At 40.5% G+C, this 23,882-nt stretch overlaps 1 protein-coding gene and 2 pseudogenes across 1 annotated transcript; 1 reads left to right on the top strand and 2 right to left on the bottom strand.

Annotated features, from left to right (window-relative positions):
* Positions 1-254: 254 nt before the first annotated feature.
* On the top strand, positions 255-802 carry LOC101957481 (cytochrome c, somatic pseudogene; annotated as a pseudogene).
* Positions 803-2,893: 2,091 nt separating this feature from the next.
* On the bottom strand, positions 2,894-4,527 carry LOC101959666 (granzyme B-like; annotated as a pseudogene).
* A 6,857-nt stretch (positions 4,528-11,384) lies between these two features.
* On the bottom strand, positions 11,385-14,889 carry LOC101974544 (duodenase-1). The gene is made up of 5 exons (XM_078049052.1): positions 14,796-14,889; positions 13,054-13,201; positions 12,461-12,593; positions 12,012-12,269; positions 11,385-11,655 (listed from the first exon to the last, which is right to left on the bottom strand). Exons 1-5 carry the CDS (start codon positions 14,848-14,850, stop codon positions 11,515-11,517), a joined length of 735 nt encoding a protein of 244 aa, XP_077905178.1. The 5' UTR covers positions 14,851-14,889; the 3' UTR covers positions 11,385-11,514.
* Positions 14,890-23,882: the final 8,993 nt, after the last annotated feature.

Below are 23,882 nucleotides of genomic sequence, written 5' to 3'. Positions count from 1 at the left end.
TCCATAAGAGCTAAATCAGGGGCAGGGGTTGTGGCTAAGTGGTAGAGTCCTTGCCTAGCAATGTGTGAAGCACTGGGTTTGATCCTCAGCACTATATAAAAATAAATAAATAAAAATAAATATTGCATCCATCTACAACTAAAAATATTAAAATAAAACAGTTACCTCAGGACTGACACCGGTCCATAGGCACAGACCAGTGTGTCCTTGGGCTAGAGAGTGGGATGTCTGGCTTCCAATTGGGAACATTCTTTGCGCTAGCGACGAAAGAAGGAATTAAAAATGGGTGATGTTGAGAAAGGCAAGAAGATTTTTGTTCAGAAATGTGCCCAGTGCCACACCATGGAAAAGGGAGGCAAGCACAAGACTGGGCCAAATCTCCATGGACTCTTTGGGCGGAAGACAGGTCAGGCTGCTGGATTCTCTTATACAGAAGCCAACAAGAACAAAGGCATCACCTGGGGAGAGGATACACTGATGGAGTATTTGGAGAATCCCAAAAAGTACATCCCTAGAACAAAAATGTGTCTTCGTGGCATTAAGAAGAAGGGAGAAGGGCAGACCTAATAGTTTACCTCAAAAAAGCCACTAATGAGTAATAGCTACTGCCTTATTTATTACCAAACAGAAATTTCTCTTGGCTTTTTTATGTGCACCATAATTTAATTGATGTGATACACCAGAAATCAGATCATGAATGACTCACAAAATATTTTTACTTAAATCCTGATTTAAGTAAAACTGACTTGTAGTTAAATTAATATTTTGGTTATATTCCCACTTCAGTAAATTCTATAACTGTTTCCCCTTTTTAAAGTTATGGTTGGACTTAATTAGTAATGTTCAGTATTTCACAAAAACTGGTTTTATATTTAGTTTTATAGAACTGATTATGTGAATATGTTTAAATATGGGGAAAGCCATTCACTCTCTCAGAACCAAGCATGATTCACATTTGTTTCAATTTGTGTTCATTACCCTATTAAAGGCAGTGGTTGAAGATAAGGAAGCAGTGTCTACTTTATATTTTTGTTGACCATGCCAATTTAATTAGAATTCCCTGTATCTAAAATGCTGTTCTTTCCTTATGGAAAGACATTTTAGTGTGGTTTATGTATGATATTAAATAAAGAATATTTAACACTTCTCACATTTTATAGCTGATCCATAAGTTCAGACGCTTTTAAGTCAGCATAATACAATAACAAGTTAGACTTTACTTTTTAATTCTTTATTTTCTAAGACTAAGTTATCATTCAGGATTGTTTTTAAACAACTGTTCAGAAATAATACTTTGGAACATCTAGGTGGTTGGTAGTGGTGCTTTTTGCCAACTTATTAGATGGAAAGATTAAGGTAAAAGAGATATACCCATCAGTACAAATTTGTAAAATTTTTTACCATAAGATTTAAGATAATTAAAAACAATCAGAGATCCAAAAAAAAAAAAAAAGTTACCTCAGGACAGTCCTGTTCACAATCCTCTCCCCCCACCATCTTCCTCCAGCCTCCTGGGAGGGAATGCTCTTAAGCAATGATAGATTAGACCCCATAATCAGCAATTCTTGGGTCTGCTGTGATAATGCACCCCAAAACTGTACCATGTAACATCAGGACAATTCAAATACGTTTTATTATCTTGAAAAAAAAGATGACTGTGATTCTTATAAATTTTAAGCTCAGATGCAGAAAAGCCACAGAAAAACCATATGGATTCCATGATGACTGCTGCTTTGCAGGGACCCTACTGGCTGGCACACAGTATTTGCTCAATGAGCATTGATGTATTGGTTGATGCAGAATACTGCTTTGGTCCTGCTATAGAGGCAGGCTGTCTCACTTAGATGAACATTATAGTCCAGGGTACCAATCAGTGAGTTCTGTTCCAGAGGCCAGACTGTCAGTGGTGCCCAAAAGGAAGAGCCTGTAAGGGATCAGGCTGCTGAGTGTGACCTGTCTTTGTTGGGCTCTGTTGAATGACATGGCTTTGACCCAGGTGAAAGCTCTGGACTAGAGTTCTGAGGACATATCCTGCCTCCTGGTCCTTTATGAATGGGGCAGAAGGTGAGCTAGTGCTCAAGGTTCATCAAGGATAAGAATCTTGGTAAACACAGATAGAAAGGGTGCTTAATCCTCACAGAATTCCAGGGAACCTGGACATGGGAGGTGGAGAAAAGCTGGCTCAGACTAAGATGGAAGGTCATTTGAGGGGAGGATGGGTTCTCAGGAGACCAGACACTGCACTGGGCTCTGGCCCCATGACAGGGCAGTGACAGACACTTAAGGTGCATCTGGGGACACTGAAAATTCTTCCTGAAACTGTTTATGCTTCCAAGCTGCCAGTTGTGCTGACTTGGAGAGGGAGCCCTGCATGAAACACACCTTTCCAAGAGGCTCCTACCTATTACCATTAGGGTGGGAATTATGTAATTTCTTTTCCAAATCTGGGTTCTTTTGTGTTTTCATATTGGCCCTGAAGGTGGGTAGGGTAGGGATGTAGGTACAGAATGAGGTAAGATGGCACTGTAGGAATGAGTTTTGTCTAGAGAGGGTCCTTTTTTCCTGGGTAGCTTAAACTCAGCCTGCTGCAGGGAGCTGGCATTGAACACTAATTTGGAGCCAGTATCAACACAGCAAGGTTTTATATTCTAGAGGTGGAAGGTGGAGTGTGCCTGAGGGGAAGCATGTAAGGAATCATAAATGTGAGCAGTTCCTGCTGGACATATAGTCAGCAACCTACAGAATGTTATGCTGGTGAAGAAAGGAGGAATCCATCATTTCAGTTGTAGAGATGAAAGTTTATTAAGCACCTGGCAGTCTCCCCTTGACTCCTCTACCCAGTGCACTTTGGGGCTTTGTTTAAGAGAAGATGAAAATCAATCCTGGAGGCCCCTCAGTCTTGTGCCTGGAGTTTGAAGAATTTCATTGTTTTTTTAATCCAGCATCGAAAACTTGAGATCCTGGTGTAGACACTTGGAGGTGTCCCCTCCTTTTGCCCAAAGGACACAATGCCCTGGGCCACATTTTTACACACAAAGGGACTTCCTGAGTCTCCCTGTGTGCAGAGAAAGGACAGCCTTAGCAGGCCTGCTCCAGGTCCCATACTGTCCCCTCCCCAGGTAGGGGGCTCCAGCCTGACCCTGACTATTCCTTCCAGTTGACTGATGCTCCTTCTCCAGTAAGTCTCTGTCCATGAAGTGACCAAAGGGCAGTCAGTCTCCACTGACCCCAGGACCAGAGACTGAATTGGTGAAAGGCTTAGTACACAGGGGTATGATTAGTTCCCTTTGCCCTGGTTTTCCTCAAACTCTGCTGTGTCCAAGGCAGGGAATAGCCGATGCAGGTGCACTTACCTTAAAAGAAGCCTTCCTTCTCTTTTGGGTTCCCCACACAAATATGGATGGTGGAGTTGTATGGTTCTTTGAAACGAGAGAGACATTCCTTGTCCTTTTGGATTTCAAGCTGTACCTCATGCAGTTTCGTTGTGGATATGTTTTGGCCACTGCGTCCCCAACCCGCCAGAGTGCACACCATCCCTGGTATAACCTGGGAATTTTCTGAGGGTAACTTGAGGAGGCTCACTTCAGCAGTCAGCTTGGCCTTCTTTTCCAACTAAAGGCAGATAAAGGGAATTCTGATCAACACACCGCTCAAGAAAATCCACACAGTCATGGGGTTGCCATCTTCATGGCACTGGGACAAGTGAAGGCTTCATTTTAGGAAGGAGGGTTGGACAGAAGGACATGAGGATTTAATCCTCCAGGATCGAAGTGTGCAAGACCCATTGGAATGGCATTCCTCACCTGCAGTAACATGATGTCATTGAAATAGTTGCTGTTGTAATCTGGATGGGGGAAGGCTTTTTTTACAGGGATGATCTGCTGGGTCCTCTCTTTCTCTTTGATATTGTGGGCCCCCAGGGTGACATTGATGGAACTGTACCAAGAGCAGAGAGGGAGGTAGAGTCACAGGGGATACAGCTCAGGATCCCTGAAGGAAAATGGTTACTCAGGGCCAGGCAGGGTAGAGTTGGGAGGACGTGTAGGGGAACAGGACTCTGGGCTGAGTATCTCTGGCAGCCAGGGCTGGTGAAGTTCCTGGAGCAGATGGAGTGTGCTCAGTCATGCACAGAGCTCAGGTGTCTCCAGGTGAGACTCTGAAATTCTCACATGTGCACTCTGGGCTCTTGGGGAAAAACAGCCTCCTTCCCATCCAGCCTTGATCCACATTCTCCCTTTGTATAACAAGCCACCTGCACTGACCTGCTCCTCTCTCCCCAGAGCTTACCTGCCCTCCACAGAGCTCTTGTCTTCAGCCCCAAAGGAGGGGAAAAAACCCTGTGGAGTTTTCTCTAGAAAGGTCAACTTACCTTCCCCAGCAGTGGGCTGCCGTTACAACAAAGTCCTCACATACAAGGAAACCCCCACATCGTTCTGTTGTGTTTAGAGTCTGGATACGAAGAAATGCCATGTAGGGATGAGAATGAGGCACAGCTTCCCGGCCCCCAATGATTTTGCCTGAAAGAAAAGTTCTGTCCTGCCCTTGGTGCTCATGGAGCCAAAGGCTGAAGAGAGGAGACTTTAGGGAGGGAAGGATTGAGTGTGGTGGTATTACCATCTAGGGGTGCGGGGTTCATTGGCCTTGATAAGCAAAGAATTGACCAACAGGATGCAGAGAGAGCAAGCAAGCAGCAGGTTTATTGCAAGAACATCAGGCATATTTCTCTGAAGAGAATGTCCCCAGACATTCCCAGAGCTGGGAATCTGGTGGGAGAGTTTCCCTTGTTCTTTTATAGTCTCTGAAATTTCCTTTCTTTCCTTACCCTCTTCCCTGTTTACCTTCTCCTCACTATTATTGATTGGTGTCCTATCAGTACACATATCTGTTTTAGTTTTTCTATTGAATCCCCCACTTTGGAGCATAAGCACAGAAGTGTCTGTCTGATAGATCCCCTCCATTTGTGCAAAAGCACTTTTTCAAGCAGGAAGTTGACCTCGTCAGAAGACCCTCTCCATGCTCCTTTGTTCTGGCCCTGCCCCTGGTCTCCTCACTTGCCATATAGCCCTGGTTACTCAAGCCCTTATACATGTCCCTAGGGGCAGGGTCTAAGGAGCCAGCAGCAGCAAACATGGGGCCCTGAGTGTTTGTCAGGCAGCATTCATGCTTGAAGAGTGACTCACAAGACTCAGATACTCCCTCTGACCAAGAGCAGGGCAGTCCTTGCTTTAGACATCAATGTTGACTGACAGGATTTGAGTTTGGAACAAGTAGCAAAGTCCCTACAGATCCTTGTCAGTCCTTCCTCTGAAGTGTCTCAGTCTTCTTTCCTCCTTAGATCCCACTGAGCTCCCACTGGGTTCTGCACATAAAGTCAGGATGCTGAGTCGTGTTTTATGTTTGTCTGCTGGAGACAGACACCAAGTAGGTGCCCAGTAAAGGTCTTGGCTTTGTGAGGGGATGGCTCAAATTTTCTAATTTTTTTCAAATACCCAACTTTTTGTTTTGCTGATTGTTTGGATTGTTTCTTTTCTTTCAATTTTATTGATTTCAACTCTGATTATAATTATTTGCTATCATCTACTGCTTTTGGTGTTGATTTGTTCCTCTTTTTCTAGGGCTTTGAGATGTAATATTAGGTTATATTTTTGTTGATTTCTATTCTTTTAATGAATGAGCTCAATGCAACGAACTTTAGCACTGCCTTTATGGTGTCCCAGAGATATTGATATGTTGAATTTATATAGTCATTTACCTGTAAGTATTTTTAAAAATTTCATTTCTGATTTTTTCTGTTACGCATTCTGCTATCTGTGCTATCATTCAATAGCATATTATTTATTCTCCAGGTGTTAAGAGTAGCTTCGAGTTTTTATTTTATCTTTGATTTCTAATTTAATTCCATTATGATATGATAAAGATGCAAGGTATTATCTTTATTTTTTTGTATTTGCTAAGATTTGCTAACATTATTTTAGAGAAGAATTTATGTACTGCTGAGAAGAAAGTGTATTCAGTCTTTGATGGATGAAATATTCTCTATATGTCTTTTAAGTCTTAATCATTAATTGTATTTTTTAGTTCTATAGCTTCTTTATTTAGTATTAGTTTGGAGATCTATTCAGTGGTGAGAGAGGTGTGTTAAAGTCACCCAGTATTATTGTGTTGTTGTCTATTTACTTCTTGAAACTGAGAAGGGTTTGTTTGATGTACATAGATGCACCGTTATTTGGGGGATACATATGTTATGTCATATTGATGCATGATTCCCATAAGCAGTATAAAATGTCCTTATTTGTTCCTTCTGATTAAGTTGGCTTGAAGTCTACTTTACCTGATATGAGGATAGAAACCCCTGCCTGTGTATGTAATCCATGTGAATGGTATGTTTTTTTCTATGCTTTTACCTTCAGTCTGTAGATGTCTTTGCCTATGTGTTGAGTCTCTTGGAGACCCCATATTGGTTTTCCATGGAATTTTCTTTGCAAAATAATGTAGGAGGTGGGCTGTCCAGTTCCCAGTGGGTTACGGTTACACTCAACTCTGGAGCTGCCACAGTCCGGCTGCAGCAAAATAACGGGGGGTGACGAACAACTTGTGTACATTGATACAGCAGGAGTGGGAGCCATTTATTGTAGGACAACAGAGGTATTTATACATTCCACATAGCTTATCTTAATTAACATAAACTAGATACAGCAGTCAACCAATAAGAAATCTCCACACTTAATGGCTCCCTGGCGCCACCTCACAAACCACTCCCCCTGGCAAAATACCAGGCGCCATCCTGACTTGTTTACAGACTCTAACAGGAGCTATGAGAGCTGTATCTCCAGTAGAGCAAACACAGAGATCTCATGCCTTGGGTGATCTGATATGCATGGGAGAACTGGGATAGTTCCCAAGGAAAAAAAATATAAGTCTCCATGGCTTGGTACCCAGTGAGGATCCCTCAAGTAGCTCATGGGTGTCTCTCCACAGAAGATGTTCATGAAGGAGGCTTGTCTGTTAAATAGTATTGGAGCTCAAGTGGGGAAAAGGGGCCACATGGGGGGAGGCAGTGTACTTGTCAGAGCAGGCTGAGTAGAGTGAGGCAGGTATTGTCATGAAAGAGCTCCCTGCTGTGGAGCATCAGAGCCTGGATATAGAGAGGAGGGGGTGCAATAGGAAAAGAGAGATGTCAGTGGTGGAAGACTTGTTATATGAATCTCCATGAGCATGCATCAAATAAGTAAATATTCAGATGACTTAACCAGGTTTCTCACTGTCTGAGGATTAAAGTGTATTGGTTGTATTGATGTTAGTTTTTTGATTCTGATGGTTGTATTGTGGCTATATGAATGTTCTTGTGTGTGAGAATTAAGCACTACTATTTTGGGGGAGTTATGGAGCTCCCTGCCAGTAATTCCACTCTGAAATAGTTCAGGAGAACAAAGTTCTTTGTGTGCTCTTGTGATTTGTCTGTAAGTCTGAGATTGTTTCAAAATTAAAAGAAAATCCATAGTCATTACATGTACAAAAAACAACCAGTTAGTAGATATAATTGAAAAGGAAATCTGTTACAACAGTAACAAAATATATGAGACGTTTTGGGAAAACTTGACTAGAATTGTGAAAAACCTATTTGAAGGAAACTGTAAAATACTCTACTGGAATGGAAGATGGTGGTGTTGAGGAAAGCTTCATTCCAACTCTGCCATGGCCTGGGAATAAAGCAGCGGGTGGACAGCTCCTTAGTGAGATGGGTGAAAGAGGAATTTCACTAAAATTCAATATTTAACACTCAACGTGGTTTAGAGACTCAGAAATTTGGGTACAATAAACAAAAAAGAAAGAATACATCGAAGCTGACCCAGGAGCCATGTAGGTGCCACAGACATAAGGAAGGGGAACACAGTTTTGATATGGAAAAGGCTGAGTACTAAAATGCTGCCTCAACTTAGCTCATCACTGTCCACTGGTGCTTGAAAAGCATGCTCTGTGTCTCACCTGGAAAGCAGAGGGCTGAGGCAGGAGCCATCTTGGCATTAATGACTTGGAGCTATGACTATGGGGCCCCAGGATATCAGGAAGAAAATAAATAAATAAATAAATAACAACAACAACAACAAAAACTGTGAAAATACCCACAAGTCACCTATCATGTGACCTATACTGTGTCTGGTAGAATATGAGTGAAACAAGCTTAGAGCAGACTATACCCAAGGGGATTCAAATTGGCAGGGTGAAGGGGAGCCCAGTTCACTTCTCCTTTGTGTCTGGAAGCTCATGTGCCCAGTTGGTGTGGGATAGGAATCTGAGCAAGCAGTTGTGAGTACACTCAGAAACTAATCCTGGGAAGGCTGTACCCCTGGTCTGCAGTGAGTGAGGACCATTCCCTCAACCCCATGATTGTTTTTCTTGGGAGACTCCTGAGAATCAAACTCACATCAGAAATGGGCTGCTGTTAAGCCCTAGGGAGAGGTGGTATAATCTCTTGAAAGCAGGCCTCACCCAACAAACGCCCTGAGGCCTGATTAGACTCCAGTGGCAGCTGCTAGAATTCCCCTCATAGAATGCTGCAGAAGCTGTATCCTGGGAATTGACTGAACTGGTCCAAAAGGACAAAATTCCAACTGACAGCTAATAATCCATCTCAACTCATACTGGTGAGAAGGAAATAATAATTATAATTATAATTATTATATTTGCATAATATAATAATTATAGTCATTAAATAACTATATGGAATATATATTTAAATATATAATAAACATATTTTAAAATATGTTTTTATTAAGTATATATGAACTAGATCAGGAATTTATTAAATACATGTATATGTATGAACTATATAATGATATTTATATATTTGTTGTTGTTATTGTCGTTAAATGCAAAAACCACCATTCCTACTTAGGTGGAAAATAGTATTAAAGACATTGAACAGGACAACAGATATTTAACGTAAGGTTACACATTTTCTGCTGATATTAGTGCCAATCCTGGATCCCTCTTCCACTAAGATGGCTGAAAAGAGATTGGGACACTTCAAGATCATAGAGCAGAGACCCAGCAGCTGAGAAATACTCAAATCTCAACCAGCAATAGTAAACCTGCCTTCACACACAATCTTCTCTACCTGAGCCCTGACATTACTCCAACTCAAAGAAGTGAAGAGATGAAAGCCCCAAACCAACAACAAAGACACAGGAGGAGCAATCTGAGAGGGAACTGAGGTCTCAACCCTGGGCATCACCACAAAATTCACAATCACCCAACAAAAGAACCCACTGTTAGCAAATGTATAAAAGCCTAGAGAAATATTATATAAAAATTGATTATTAAAATGTCCTTGAACCAAAAGAAGATCTAAGAAAGTAATAAGGGAGCAATTATAGGAGATGAAAGACAGCTTAATCAAGAAATCAAATAGTAAAAATAAATCAAGAAGAATGCTTAGGGGCTGGGGTTGTGGCTCAGCAGTAGAGTGCTTGCCTAGTACATGAGAGGCACTGTGTTTGATCCTTAGCACCATGTTAAAAATAACTAACTAAATAAAATAAAGGTATTATGTCCAACTACAACTAAAAAATACTAAAAAAAGAAGAATGCTTAGAAATGAAGGATACAATCAATCAAATTAAAACCATTCTTGAAGTCTCCACTAACAGATTAGACTGCATAGAAAATAGAACCTCAGTCCATGAAGACAGAACTTTAGGAACTTAAGACAAACCTATATAATATTGAGCACACAAAAGGCAATAAAGGGAAAAATTATAGAAGATGTCCAGAATGTACAAGAATTATGGGACAACTGTAAAAGAGCAAACTTGAAAATCATAGGTATAGAAATATGGAGATGCAAACTGAAAGCATAAAGAACATTCCCAGAAGATACAAAAAACTTTTCTTGTATCTTATATACAGGATGCTTGAAGGACTCCAAACACCTAGACAAATGAGGAGTTTGCTAATTTACATCATAATCAAAATGCCTAACATAGAAAATAAGGAAAGACTATAAAAACCCACAATAGAGAAACACCACATCACATTTAGAAGCAAACCAATAATGCTCACTTCTGATTTCTCAATTCAGTCTCTAAAATCAAGGAGGAGTGAGATATTCAAAGCCCTAAAAGAAAACAAGTGCTAGCCATAGTTAGTATATCCAGCAAAGCTTCATTTCAAATTTGAGAGGGAAATAAAAACTTTCCATGACAGAATGAGCTAAAACAATTCATGAGCACCTAACTAGCACTAAGAATATTCAAAGACAAATTGTGCAGAGAGGAACTACAAAACAATCCCCAGAGCTCCAAATTAGAGCAAGTTCAGTTAAAGAAAAATCCATTAAATGAGAATCAAGACAGAAAAAATATTGCAATAAAAAAAAGAAAAAAGCAAATGCAGGAAATCAGAAACACAAATCCATACTAATGCTGAAAGGTAAGGGTCTTAACTCCCCATTCAAAGATACAGATTAGCAGAATGGATAAACAACGTGATCAAACAATAGGCTGTTTAAGAGACTCAGCTTAGAGGCAAGACATCATAGGTTGAAAGTAAAAGTATAACAAAAAAAACCTGTATTCATATGATCCACAAACAGACAGGTATAGCTATTCTTAAATCTGACAAAGCTGATTTCAAGCAAAAATTAATCAGAAGAGACAAAAAGGTCACTACATTCTAGTAAAGATAACAATCCAACAAGAAAATATAACAATAGTTAACATGTAAGCCCCAAATGTCAATGCACACTTTACATGGAAAAAACACTCTATGACAGTAAATCCCATGTAGATGCCAACACAATAATATTGGATAATTTTAATGCACCCTTATTTCCAATAGTCAGATCATCAAAGCATAAAATAAATAAAGATATCTCTGACCTGAACAACACTATAACCAGCCCACCATTACCACTAGGGTGGGAATTATGTAATTTCCTTTACAAATCTGGGTTCTTTTGTGTCTTCATATTGGTTCTGAAGTAGGATAGGGTAGGGATGTAGGTATAGAATGAGGTAAGATGGCACTGTAGGAATGAGTTTTGTCTAGAGAGGGTCCTTTCTTCCTGGTAGCTTAAACTCAGCTTGCTGCAGGGAGCTGGTATTGAACAGTTATTTGGAGCCAGTATCAACACAGCAAGGTTTTATATTCTAGAGGTGGAAGGTGGAGTGTGCCTGAGGGGAAGCATGTAAGGAATCATAAATGTGAGCAGTTCCTGCTGGACATATAGTCAGCAACCTACAGAATGTTATGCTGGTGAAGAAAGGAGTAATGTTTTGAACAACTAATAATAAAAATTAAAAAAGAAATAGATTGTTTTAGAAATAAAGCAAAAAGGTGGTTTAAAAAATTAAAAAAAAAGAAAAGAAATCCATCACTTCTGTTGCAGAGATGAAAGTTTATTAAGCAACTGGCAGTCTCCCCTTGACTCCTCCACCCAGTGCACTTTAGGCCTATGTTCAAGAGAAAATGAAGATCAATTCTGAAGGCCTCTCAGTCTTGCCCCTGGAGTTTTTAGGATTTCATTGTTTTTCTAATCCAGCGCAGAAAGCTTGAGATCCTGGTGTAGACACTTGGAGGTGTCCCCTCATCTTCCCCAAAGGACACAATGCCCTGGGCCACATTTTCACACACAAGGGGACTTCCTGAGTCTCCCTGTGGACAGAGAAAAGAAGCTCTTAGCTGACCAGGTTCAGATTCCACACTGCCCACTCCCCAGGTGTGTGTGGGCACTATCAGAGGGCTGTGTGTGTGAAATCAGGACCAGGGCAGTCCTCATTCAGTCTGGGGGGCTCCTGCCTGACCCTGACTATTCCCTCCATTGACTGATGCCTCTCCTTTTCCAGTAAGTCTCTGTTCATGAAGTGACCAAAGGGAAATCAGTCTCCAGGACCAGAGACTGAATTGGTGAAAGGCTGAGTACATAGGGGCATAAGTAGTTCCCTTTGCCCTGATTCTCCTCAAACTCTGCTGTGCCCAAGGCAGGGAATAGCCAATGCAGGTGAACTTACCTGAAAACAATTCTTCTTCTCTTTTGGGTTCCCCACACAAATCTGGGTGGTGGATTCATATATACTTTTGAAATGAGAGTGACATTCCTCGTCATTTTGGATTTCCAGCTGTACCTCATGCAGTTTTGTTGTGGATATGTTTTGGCCAAGGCGTCCCCATCCAGCCACAGTGCACACCATCCCTGGTGTAACCTGGGAATTTCTTGAGGGTAACTTGAGGAGGCTCACCTCAGCATTCAGGTTGGCCTTCTTTTCCAACTAAAGGCAGATAAAGGGAATTCTGATCAACCAACAACTCACGAAAATCGACACAGACATGGAGTTGCTTTCTTCATGGCACTGGGACAAGTGAAGTGGTCAATTTGACAAAGAGGAATGGAAACAAAGCCATGAGGATTTAACCCTCTAGGATTAACCTGTGTAAGACCCAGTGGAATGGCATGCCTCACCTGAAGTAACATGATGTCATTTAATGGCTCGTTTTTAAAATTTGGATGGGGGATGACTCTTCTTATAGGGATGACCTGCTGGGTCGCCTCTTGCTCATCCATGTCATGGGCCCCCAAGATGACAGTGATGGTTCTGTTCCTAGAATAGACAGTGAGGTAGAGTCACAGGGGATACAAGTTGGTATACCTGAAGGAAAATGGGTGGCCCAGGGCAGGGCAGGTTGGAGTTGGGAGAAGCTACATGGGAAGAGGACTTGGGGCTGAGCATCTTTTCCCTTTGCTTCCTGGCAGCCAGGGTTGGTTCAGGTCCTAGAGTATCGCAGTGTACTCAGTCATGTACAGAACATGTACAGTCGTGCACAGAGACTGGCTCCAGGTGAGACTCTTAATTTCACATATTTGCACTCTGGTATCTGGGGCAAATCCCACCTCCTTCCCATTCAGCCTTGCTCCACGTTCGCCTTTTGTATAAGAAGCTACCTGCACTGACTGCTCCTCTCTCTCCATAGCTTCCCTGCCCTCCATGGAGCTCTTGTCTTCAGGCCCAAAGGAGAAGATTCCCTGTGATGTTTTCTCTAGAAGGGTGAACTCACCTTCCCCAGCAGTGGGCTGCTGTCAGGACAAAGTCCTCACGCACAAGGAAACCCCCACATTGTTCTGTTGTAGTTTGAGTCTTGATCCGAAGAAATGCCATGTAAGGATGGGAATGAGGCACAGCTTCCTGGCCCCCGATGATGTTCCCTGAAAGAAAAGTTCTGTCCTGCCCTTGGTGCTCATGGAGCCAAAGGCTGAAGAAGAGGACATTGGGGTAAACTACAGGGAGGGAAGGATTGAGTGTGGTGGTGTTACCACTTAGGGGTGCTGGGTTCATTGTCCTTGTTCAGCAAAGAATTGACAAACAGGATGCAGAGAGAGCAAGCAAGCAGCAGGTTTATTGCAAGAGGGACAGAGAGAGAGGTCTAAAGAGAAGGTTCCACAACATTCAGAATCTGGTGGGAGAGTTTGTCTTCTTTTATGGTCCAAGGAATTTTCTCCTTTCCTTATCATCTCCCCTGTCCACCTTCTCCTCACTATTATTGATTGGTGTCTGTGAATATTTCTCTTTTAATTATTCTATTGGTTCCACACTTAGGAGAACAAACAGAATAATTTCTGTCTGATTGGGTCCCTGGCTTGTGTCCTCCCGCATTTTCATCAAACAGGAGGTAACCTCACTAGAGGACCCTCTATGCTCCTTTGTTTTAGCCCTGCCCCTGGTTTCCTCACTTGCTATGTAGCCTTGGCTGGCTCAATACTTATACATGTCCCTAGGGGAAAGGTCTAAGTAGCCAGCAGGAGCAAACATAGGCCCTGAGTGTTTGCCAGGCAGAATTCCTGGCTTGAAGAGAGACCCAGAAGACTCAGATACTCCCTCTGACCAAGAGCAGGGCAGTCCTTGCTTTGTAATTCCTGCTTCAGATGTCAATATTGACTGACAGGATTTGAGTTTGGAACCAGTAGCAACATACCTACAGATCCTGGTCAGTCCTTTCTCTGAAGTGTCCCGGAATCTTCTTTCCCCTCTTGTTTCCCCCTTAGTTCCCACTGAGCTCCTACTGGGTTCTGCACATAAAGTCAGAATGTTGAGTTGTGTTTGATGTTTGTCTGCTGGAGGCAGACACCAAGTAGGTGCCCAGTAAAGGTCTTGGATGTGTGAGGGAATGGCTCCTGATTATCCTGTGGCTGAGATTGGAGGGGTTGTGCTGGTGAGATTGCAGGCACCAGGGAAGATGGGGTCTGACAAAGCCATTGCACCCATCTGTAACTGAAAATGACCTGAGAGAACATGGGGCTGAATCAAGGCACATGTATCTGTTAAGGGATGAGATTGCCCACAGTTTTGAGATCAAATGGATCTTTGGCTTCATTCCTGGGCAGTGTGAGAATGACAAATCTGGAGAAGCAGGTGCATATTGAAGGTAGATATTAAGATATTAATTTAAAAACATAGTGGGCTTTACCTTGATTACAGAAGCCAGCCCCTTTCTGTCAGCTGCCTTTTCTTGGGGAATTGGTTATTTATTTTTCATATGTCTTTGTGAAAGGGCCTGCTTTCCAGATGTAAAGGTTATAGCTGGGAAAGGGGAAGGTGGCCACTGACTCTCATGAAAACTAGCCTTCTGCCCTGCTCCTCCTTTGTGTTCCCATCCCCATGAGGCCCGCCAGTCTTTGGGTGAGGTTTACCTTGCTAAGCAGAAAGTTGCTGGAGGTGCACCTGAGCCGGAATGGTGGGGTGCAGCATCTAAGCAGGGCTGAGCTTGGGGTTGGGCTTCAGTTGTTGGGGATAGTCACTCACCTGCCTCTGTCCTTGGGCACAGAAGAAAGACCAACAGGAGCAGGAGTGGCTTCATCTTCCCAGGAAGGCCTCTCTGGTCAAAGAGGTTGGTGCGTCCTCCTGGTCTTTTAAACTCCCAGTGTTCTCTTCTGGTGTGTGGGGGCTTTTTCCTCTGAGATGATCTCACCCTTGCCTCACTGTCTGATCAAGATCTGATGGTTGAGTTAGACTTTAGCCATGGCTTAGCTCCCACCACTCTTGATTCAGTGCTGACCACAGAAGCAGAAAACAGGAACCTATGGTCACAAGATGGGGTGCTATAGGTGCTAAACATTGGCCATAGTGAATACTGTGTTCTCAGAAATAGGCTCATTTCCTTGGTTCTCTTTGAATAATGATCGTGGAAAGATGATCATTTGGTGAAACCATTTTCTTTGTAAGACTCAGGACATTGGAGATGAGATTCTTTGGCTGTGGCAGAAGACAAGAAAATATTAGTGAATAGACAAGATGGTGGGGCTGGGGTTACAGGGATGGGCAGAATGGAGTGGGGGCAATGCTGAAGACGTGTGCTTCAGTGACCCATGTACTCAGTGTTCAAAACAACAATGACATATGCTTTGCTCAGGAAGCTCAATTTGGTCATGGTTGCTGAGGACAGCTTGTCTCTGCTCCTCTGTTTGTCAGCAGGCTGGTCTTGAGATGCAGAGAGGGGAATCGTCTGAAGGCTCCCGGCCTCAGAGGTCAGTGCTTATGCTGGCTGTCACCTGGGAACCTCCTTTTCTCTCCAGGAGTTTCTGTCATGTGGTCTCCCTGCAGGGGTTTGTTCCTTACAACATGATGATTGGCTTCTCCAGAGAGACCATTCTCTCCTAATTGCAAAGAGGCAGAAGTTGTGTTCTTTTTCACCCAAATTTTAAGTCAGATGGTATCAACTCTAACATATTTCATTGCTTGCATCAATCTCAACCCCACCCAGAGTAAACAGCCAGGGACAGACCTTGCCTGTAGAGGGGGCATTAAACGATGCTGTAAGAAAAGCTGGTGGGATGGGAGACACACAGTTGCTGTCATTTAGGAAATTGTTATCTGCCAACAAGTTTGGGTGTTTGTGAAGTTTATCAGAGGAACTAAACCACTAATCCAAAGTCATCGCCTTTGGATAAGTTTGTGAGTCTGCTTTGTTTAAACCATGTGGAAATGGAAGAAGGTCTTTTCTCCCAGTGCTATTCTGTTTAATAAATCAATGATACCATGTGAATTTGAATCCAATACCAGAGAGCCAAATTAGTAGCCTTTGTGCACTGTTCAGAGATCTACCATTCTGAAATCCCATTACCATTTGCTACATAAATGACTCTGATGATTCCCTCTGCATGGAAAAAAAGGAAGAATCATGAACTCAAAAATATTATTTATTTTCAACATCTCTGTTCTTTTTAAAAAATTGTTCTTTTTAGTGAAACATCATAGTAGAATGTTTATTTTGACATATCATCAATATATGGATTATACCTTCCCATTTTTGTGGTTGTACATGATATGGAGTTACTCAAGTCATGTATTCATATATGAACACAAGAGAGTTATGTCTGATTTATTCTACTGTCTTTCCCATTTCCCATTTCCATCTCTCCACCATAATCCCATTTCCCCCTGACAAATAGGGTGAATCTCCACTCCTGCCTCCCCTCTGCTTATTGTGCTTCGGCATCCACATATCAGAGTGAACATTTGGCCTTTTGTTTGTTGGGATTGGCTCATTCAGTAAGCATGATGGCCTCCCGTTTCATCCATTTATTGGCAAATGGCATATTTTCTTTCTTCTTTATGACTGATATTCTATTGTGTATATGTACCACATTTTCTTTATCCATTCATCTATTGAAGGGCACCCAGATTGTTTTCATAGCTTAGATATTGTGAATTGAGCTTCTATGAACATTGATGTGACCACATCAGTATAGTATGCTGATATTAAGTCCATTGGTTATTAAGTGAGTAGTGAGATAGCTTGGTTAAATGGTGGTTCCATTTCAAGTTTTCTGAGTAATCTCTCTACTGCTTTTCAGAGTGGTTGCACCAATTTGCAGTTCCATTAGGAATTTATGAGTGTATCTTTCCCCCCACATCCTTGCTAACATTTGTTGTTAGTTGTATTTTTGATTATTGCCCTTCTTCCTGGAGTGAGATAAAATCTCAGTGTAGTTTTGATTTGCATTTCTCTAATTGCTAGTGATGATGAACATTTTTTCATATATTTGTTGACCGTTTGTTCTTCTTCTTGTTTGAAGTGTCTGTTCAGTTCCTTTGGCCTTTTGTTTATTGGGCTATTTGCTTTTATGTTGTTAAGCTTTTTGTATTCTTTACATATCCTGGAGATTAATGCTCCATCTGAGTGCAGGTTTTAAAGATTTTCTCCTATTCTGTAGGCTTTCTCTTCACACTATTGATTGTTTCTTTTGCTGAGAAGAAGCTTTTGAGTTTGAATCCATCCCATATATTGATTCTTGATTTTACTCCTTGTGCTCTAGGAGTGTTGTTAAGGAAGTCATATCCTAAGCCAACAGGTAAGTAATTGGGCCTGCTTTTTCTTGTATTAGGCACAGGGTCTCTGTTCTAGTGCCTATGTCTTTGATCTACTTGGAGTTTTGTGTAGAATAAGAGATAGGGGTCTAATTTCATTTTGTTACATATGGATATCCAGTTTTCTCAGTACCATTTGTTGAAGAGGCTATCTTTTTCAATGTATGTTTATGGTGCCTTTGTCTATTAAGATGAGATAACTGGGTTTAGGTGGATTTATCTCTTTTTCTTCTGTCCTTGCTATTGGTCTTCATGTCTGTTTTGGTGCCAATACCATGGTATGCTTTTAAATTCAGTTTTTATTCTAATTTGGTATATACAACAGCAGAATGCATTATAATTTATGTGACACATACAGAGCAAATTTTTCATATCTCTGGTTGTATACAAAATATATTCACACCATTTGTGTCTTCATACATGTACTTAGGGTAATAATATCCATCTCATCCCACCATCTTTTCTACCTCCATGCCCCGTCCCTTTGCCTCTCAGTCCTTTGCCCTCTCTTGAGTTTGTCTAATCCTCCGGTGCTCTCTCCCAACCCCACTATTAATCAGCCTCGTTATATCAGAGAAATATTTGGCATTTGGTGTTTTGGGATTGGCTAACTTCACTTAGCATTACATTGTCCAACAACATCCATTTACCTGCGAATGCCATGATTTTATTCTTTTTTAATTGGTTGCTCGTGACAATACAATGATTTTGACATATCATATTTTTGAATCTAATGGGGTTTAATTTCTCATTTTTCCAAGTGTACAAGTTGCAGAATCACATCGGTTATATGGCAATGTATATACATACAGCAATACTAGTGTCTATTTTATTCTGCTGCCCTTCCTATCCCTCCTTCCCCTCTCCTTCCCTCCCATCACGTCTCTCTACCCAATCTAATGTGACACATTTCTTTCTCTTTTTGCCCCCTCACATCATCATACATGTATTATGTATAACGATGAGGGTCTCCTTCCATCTTCTGTGGAACTCTCATTCTCCCTCCCATTCCTTCCCACCTCTCTTCCCTATTTAATGGTAATGTTCTTCTCATGCTCTTCCTCCCTACCCTATTTTGAGTCACCCCCTTATATCAGAGAGGACATTTGGCATTTGTTTTTTTAGGGTTTGGGTAACTTCACTTAGCATAATCTGCTCTAATGCCATCCATTTCCCTGAAAATGGCATGATCTTGTTATTTTTTAGTGCTGTGTAATATTCCATCATGTGTAAATCCACATTTTTAATCCATTCATCTATTGTAGGGCATCTATCTTGGTTCCACAGTCTAGCTATTGTGAATTGTGCTGCTATAAACATTGATGTGGCTGTGTCCCTGTAGTATGCCCTTTTTAAGTCTTTTGGGAACATCTGAGAATGGAATAGCTGGGTCAAATGGTGGTTTCATTCCTAGCTTTCCAAGGAATCTCCATACTGCTTTCCAAATTGGCTGCACCAATTTGCAGTCCTACCAGCAATGTATGAGTGTACCTTTTTCCCCACATCCTCACCAGCACTTGCTATTTTTTGACTTCCTAATGGCTGCCATTCTTACTGAAGTGAGATGGTATCTTAGAGTAGTTTTAATTTGCATTTGTCTGACTGCTAGAGATGGTGAGCATTTTTTTTGTGTATTTGTTGATTGATTGTATATCCTCCTCTGAAAAGTGTCTGTTCAGGTCTTTGGCCCATTTGTTGATTGGGTTATTTATTTATTTGTTGTTTAACTTTTTGAGTTCTTTGTACACTCTAGAGATTAGAGCTCTCTCTGAAGTGTGAGGCGTAAAAATTTGTTCCCAGGATATAGGCTCCCTATTTAGCTCACATGTTATTTCTCTTGCTGAGAAAAAACTTTTTAGTTTAAATATGACCCATTTGTTGATTCTTGATTTTAACTCTTGTGCTATAGGTGTCCTATTAAGTAATTTGGAGCCTGACCCCACGAGATGGAGGTTAGGGCCAACTTTTTCTTCTGTTAGATGTAGAGTCTTTGGTTTGATTCCTAGCTCCTTGATCCATCTTGAGTTAACTTTTGGGCATGGTGAGAGAAAGGAATTCAATTTCATTTTGTTGCATATGGATTTCCAGTTTTCCCAGAATCATTTGTTTAAGATGCTACTCTTTCTCCATTGTATGCTTTTAGCACCTTTGCTAATATAAGGTTTTGTAATTTTGTGAATTGGTCTCTGTGTCCTCTATTCTGTACCATTGGTCTACCCGCCTGTTTTGGTACCAGTACCATGCTGTTTTTGTTACTATTGCTCTGTAGTACAGTTTAAAATCTGGCATCGCTATACCACTTGTTTCACTCTTCCTGCTTAGAATCGATTTAGCTATTCTGGGTCTCTTATTTTTTCAGATGAATTTTATGATTGGTTTTTTTTTATTTATGCAAGGAATGCTTTTGGGATTTTGATCAGAATTGCATTGAGCCTGTAAAGTGCTTTTGGTAATATGGCAATTTTAATGATATTAGTTCTGCCTATCCATGAGCAAGGTATATCTTTCCGTCTTCTACGGTCTTGTTCTATTTCTCTCTTTAAGATTATGTAGTTTTTGTTGTATAGATCTTTCACCTCTTTTGTTAGGTTGATTCCCAAGTATTTTATTTTTTTTGAGGATATTGTGAATGGGGTGGTTGTCCTCATTTTCATTTCAGAAGATTTGTCGCTGATATACAGGAATGCCTTTGATTTATGCGCATTGATTTTATATCCTGCCACTTTGCTGAATCATTTATTAGCTCTAGTAGTTTCTTTGTAGACCCTTTTGGGTCTGTTAGATATAATATCATATCATCTGCAAATAGTGATAATTTAAGTTCTTCTTTTCCTATTTTTATGCCTTTAATTTTCTTTTGTCTCTCAAATTGCTCTGGCTAGTATTTCGAGAACTAAATTGAATAGAAGTGGTGAGAGGGCATCTCTGTCTTGTTTTGGATTTTAGAGGGAAAGCCTTCAGTTTTTCTCCATTTAGAATGATGCTAGCCTGAGGCGTAGCATATATAGCTTTTACAATGTTGAGGTAAGTTCCTGTTATCCCTAGTTTTTCTAGTGTTTTGAACATAAAGAGATGCTTTACTTTGTTGAATGGTTTTTTTGCATGATCATGTCGTTCTTATCGTTAAGTCTATTGATGTGGTGAATAACATTTATTGATTTCCGCATATTAAACCAGACTTGCATCCTAGGAATGAATCCTACTTGATCATGGTGCACAATTTTTTTGATATGCTTTTGTATTCTATTAGCCAGGATTTTATTGAGGATTTTTGCATCTAGGTTCATCAGAGATATTGGTCTGTAGTTTTCTTTCATTGAAGTGTCTTTGTCTGGTTTTGGAATCAGGGAGATGTTGGCCTCATAGAATGAATTTGGAAGTGCTCCCTCTTTTTCTAATTCCTGAAATAGCCTTAAGAGTATTGGTATTAGTTCTTCTTTAAAGATTTTGTAAAACTCTGCTGTATATCCATCTGGTCCTGGGCTTTTTTTGGTTGGTTGTCTTTTGATGGCTTCTTCTATTTCCTCATTTGATATTGGTCTGTTTAAGTTGTGTATATCCTCCTGACTCAATCTGGGCAGATCATATGACTTAAGAAACTTATCAATGCCTTCACTATTTTCTATTTTATTGGAATATAAGGTTTCAAATTAATTTCTAATTATCTTTTGTATTTCTGTAATGTCTGTTGTGATATTGCCTTTTTCATCCCGTATGTTGGTAATTTGAATTCTCTCTCTTTGTTAGCATGGTTAAGGGTCTGTGGATGTTATTTATTTTTTCAAAGAACCAACTGTTAGTTTTGTCAATTTTTAATTGTTTCTTTTATTTTGATTTCATTGATTTCAACTCTGATTTTAATTATTTCTTGCCTTCTACTGCATTTGTTGTTGTTTTGCTCTTCTTTTTCTAGGGCTTTGAGATGAAGTGTGAGATCATTTATTTGTTTTTTTCTTTTTTTGAGGTATGAACTCCAAGCAATAAATTTTCCTCTTAGAACTGCTTTCATTGTGTCCCATAGATTCTGATATGTTGTGTTTGTGTTTTCATTTATCTCTAAGAATTTTTTGATTTCCTCCATGATGTCTTCTGTAACCCATTGTTCATTCAGTAGCATATTGTTCATTCTCCAAGTGATGTAGGAGTTTTTCTTCCTTCTTTTATTGTTGATTTCCAGTTTAATTCCATTATGATCAGATAAAATGCATTGTATTATCTCTAGTCCTTTATATTTCCTAAGAGTTACCCTATGGCATAGTATATGATCTATTTTTGAGAAAGATCCATGTGCTTCTGAGAAAAAAGTATATCCTCTTGATGATGGTTGGTATATTCTATATATGTCAGTTAAATCTAGGTTATTTTTGTGTTATTGAGTTCTATAGTTTCTTTATTCAACTTTTGCTTGGAAGATCTGTCCAGTGGTGAGAGAGGTGTGTTAAAGTCACCCATAATTATTGTGTTGTGGTCTATTTGTCTCTTGAACTTGAGGAGAGTTTGTTTTATGAACATAGCAGCACCATTGTTTGGGGGATATATATTGATGATTGTTATGTCTTGTTGGTGAATGGTTCCCTTTAACAGTATATAGTGTCCTTTTTTATCCCTTTTGATTAAACTTGGCTTGAAGCCAATTTTATTTGATATGAGTATGGCCACCTCTACTTGCTTTTGAGGTCTGTATGAGTAGTATGATTTTTCCCAACCTTTCACCTTCAGTCTGTGTATTTCTTTTTCTATCAGATGAGTCTTCTGTAGGCAGCATGTTGTTGGATCTTTTTTTTTTTAATCCAGATTACTAGCCTATGTCACTTAATTGGTGAGTTTAAGCCATTAACATTTAGGGTTACTATTGATATATGGTTTGTACTTCTAGACATGTTTGTTTAATTTTGATATTTAACTTGATTTGTTTTTCCTCTTTGATTACTTTTTTCCTTTACCGAGCTACTTTCCTTCATTTCCAGGATTTTTGTTTGATTTTTTTGCATAATCTCTATTTCCCTGTAGAGTTGTTCTTTTGCTTCTTGGATTTGTTTATGTGATTCATTGTTGAAGTGATCTTTCATTCTTTGCATTTGCTGTCTAAAGTCTTCTTTAAGACTCCATACCAACTGAAGCAAGTATTTCTTGAAATCTTTATCTGACCATCTCTCTGCTGTGTCTAGCATCTCCTGTAATGTTGAGCTGCATTGTTTGTGTTCCTTTTTTTCCTTTTTTTTATAATGTTAATGTTTGTTCCCAGCTCTGTGTGACTGCTGTGCTATTATTTTCTCCTATAAATTTGTTTTGGTTTTGTATAGCTCTGACATCTCTCCTGTGTGATGGGAGATAATGTCTAGACATGTTGGGTTTAATTGTAATTGAAAGTAAATTAGTTAGTTTCATAAAAGACATACAGATTCTGATGGTGTATAGAGAACTGAGGTTTGGTCTTAGGACTTTCTGTTTAGGTAGAAAGATGTGATGATATGGGGGTTAATACATCTTATCTACTTTGGAGGATAGCTCTAATGAAGGGGGATATTAACAGGAGAATAGATAGGAGTATTTGGGGGTAGCTAAGTACTTAGGTGCTCTATAGAAAGCCTCAAAACATTCACCTATTTGCATTTAGTAAATTACATGTAGTAGAAGTAATAATGCTTGAGAGGAAAGGAAAAGGAAAGAAAAGGAAAAAAAGAAAAAGAAAGAAAGAAAAGAAAAAAAGGAGAAAGAGGAAAAATATATATAAAAGGAAAAGAAAGAAACAACAACAAAAATGCACTTTTAGAGTTTTATTTTCTTCTCTTCCAGTAGGTGGAGTTGTGCCTTCCAGGCTAAATCTCTGCCCTTGGGTTGTAGGAAGCAGTCCATGTGAGGCTGCTCTCTCCACCAGCTGGGTGTCTCTCTAATCCCAGTCGCTTAGGGTTGCTCCTGGTCTCTAGCCCCCTCACTTCTCATGCCTGCCAGGCCCCACTTACTGGGGCACTTCTCCACAGTTCTAGCTACACTCAGGGTCTGCAGTTTCCTGGATGCCCCACTCTCTTGAATGACTGGGTGCTCTCTTTGTTTGTGATTCACCCAGCCATCATGGCTGTGGAGAGCAAGAGCCGGAGTTGGAAACCAGCGACCTATTCTGCCTGATTCCCTCTGATAGCCACGCCCCCCAAGAGCTGGGGAGAAAGGTTTCGGTTTTTGATGCTGGTGGGAGGGGGAGTTGGAGGTCAGATGCCTTTTCAGTTTCCCTTGGCTTTGATATTCATGCCCACGGAGAGCTAGGGAGAGATTCTTTGAGTTATCCCAGCTGTATGGAGGGGAGGGCTGGGGGTCACACAGCTGATCTGTCGCCAAACTTGCTGCCATTCATTCCCATCAGTAGAACGCTGATGACAAAAGTTCTTCAATATGGTGGCTGCCCATTTCTTTGATTTGGGCTGTTTCTCTACTAAGTCTCAACTTCAGTTCTTGGTCCAGTGCCTGTGGACGCGCAAAAGCGGGGTTGGCAGATTTTCACAGGATCCTAAGTTCTGTTTCTTTGCG

This window comes from Ictidomys tridecemlineatus, chromosome 5 (genome assembly GCF_052094955.1).
Source record: "Ictidomys tridecemlineatus isolate mIctTri1 chromosome 5, mIctTri1.hap1, whole genome shotgun sequence".
Lineage (NCBI taxonomy): Eukaryota > Metazoa > Chordata > Mammalia > Rodentia > Sciuridae > Ictidomys > Ictidomys tridecemlineatus.
This window is presented reverse-complemented; position numbering and strand designations above follow the sequence as displayed.

What these genes read in the sequence shown, in the direction of transcription:
- LOC101974544 (XM_078049052.1), bottom strand. Translation starts at nt 14,850, where the DNA reads ATGAAGCCACTCCTGCTCCTGTTGGTCTTTCTTCTGTGCCCAAGGACA. An exon ending in GCAGCCCACTGCTGGGGAAG is followed by an intron (nt 12,594 to 13,053) that starts GTGAGTTCACCC and finishes TTCTAGGAACAG; the next exon opens with AACCATCACTGTCATCTTGG. An exon ending in ATGACATCATGTTACTTCAG is followed by an intron (nt 12,270 to 12,460) that starts GTGAGGCATGCC and finishes ATCTGCCTTTAG; the next exon opens with TTGGAAAAGAAGGCCAACCT.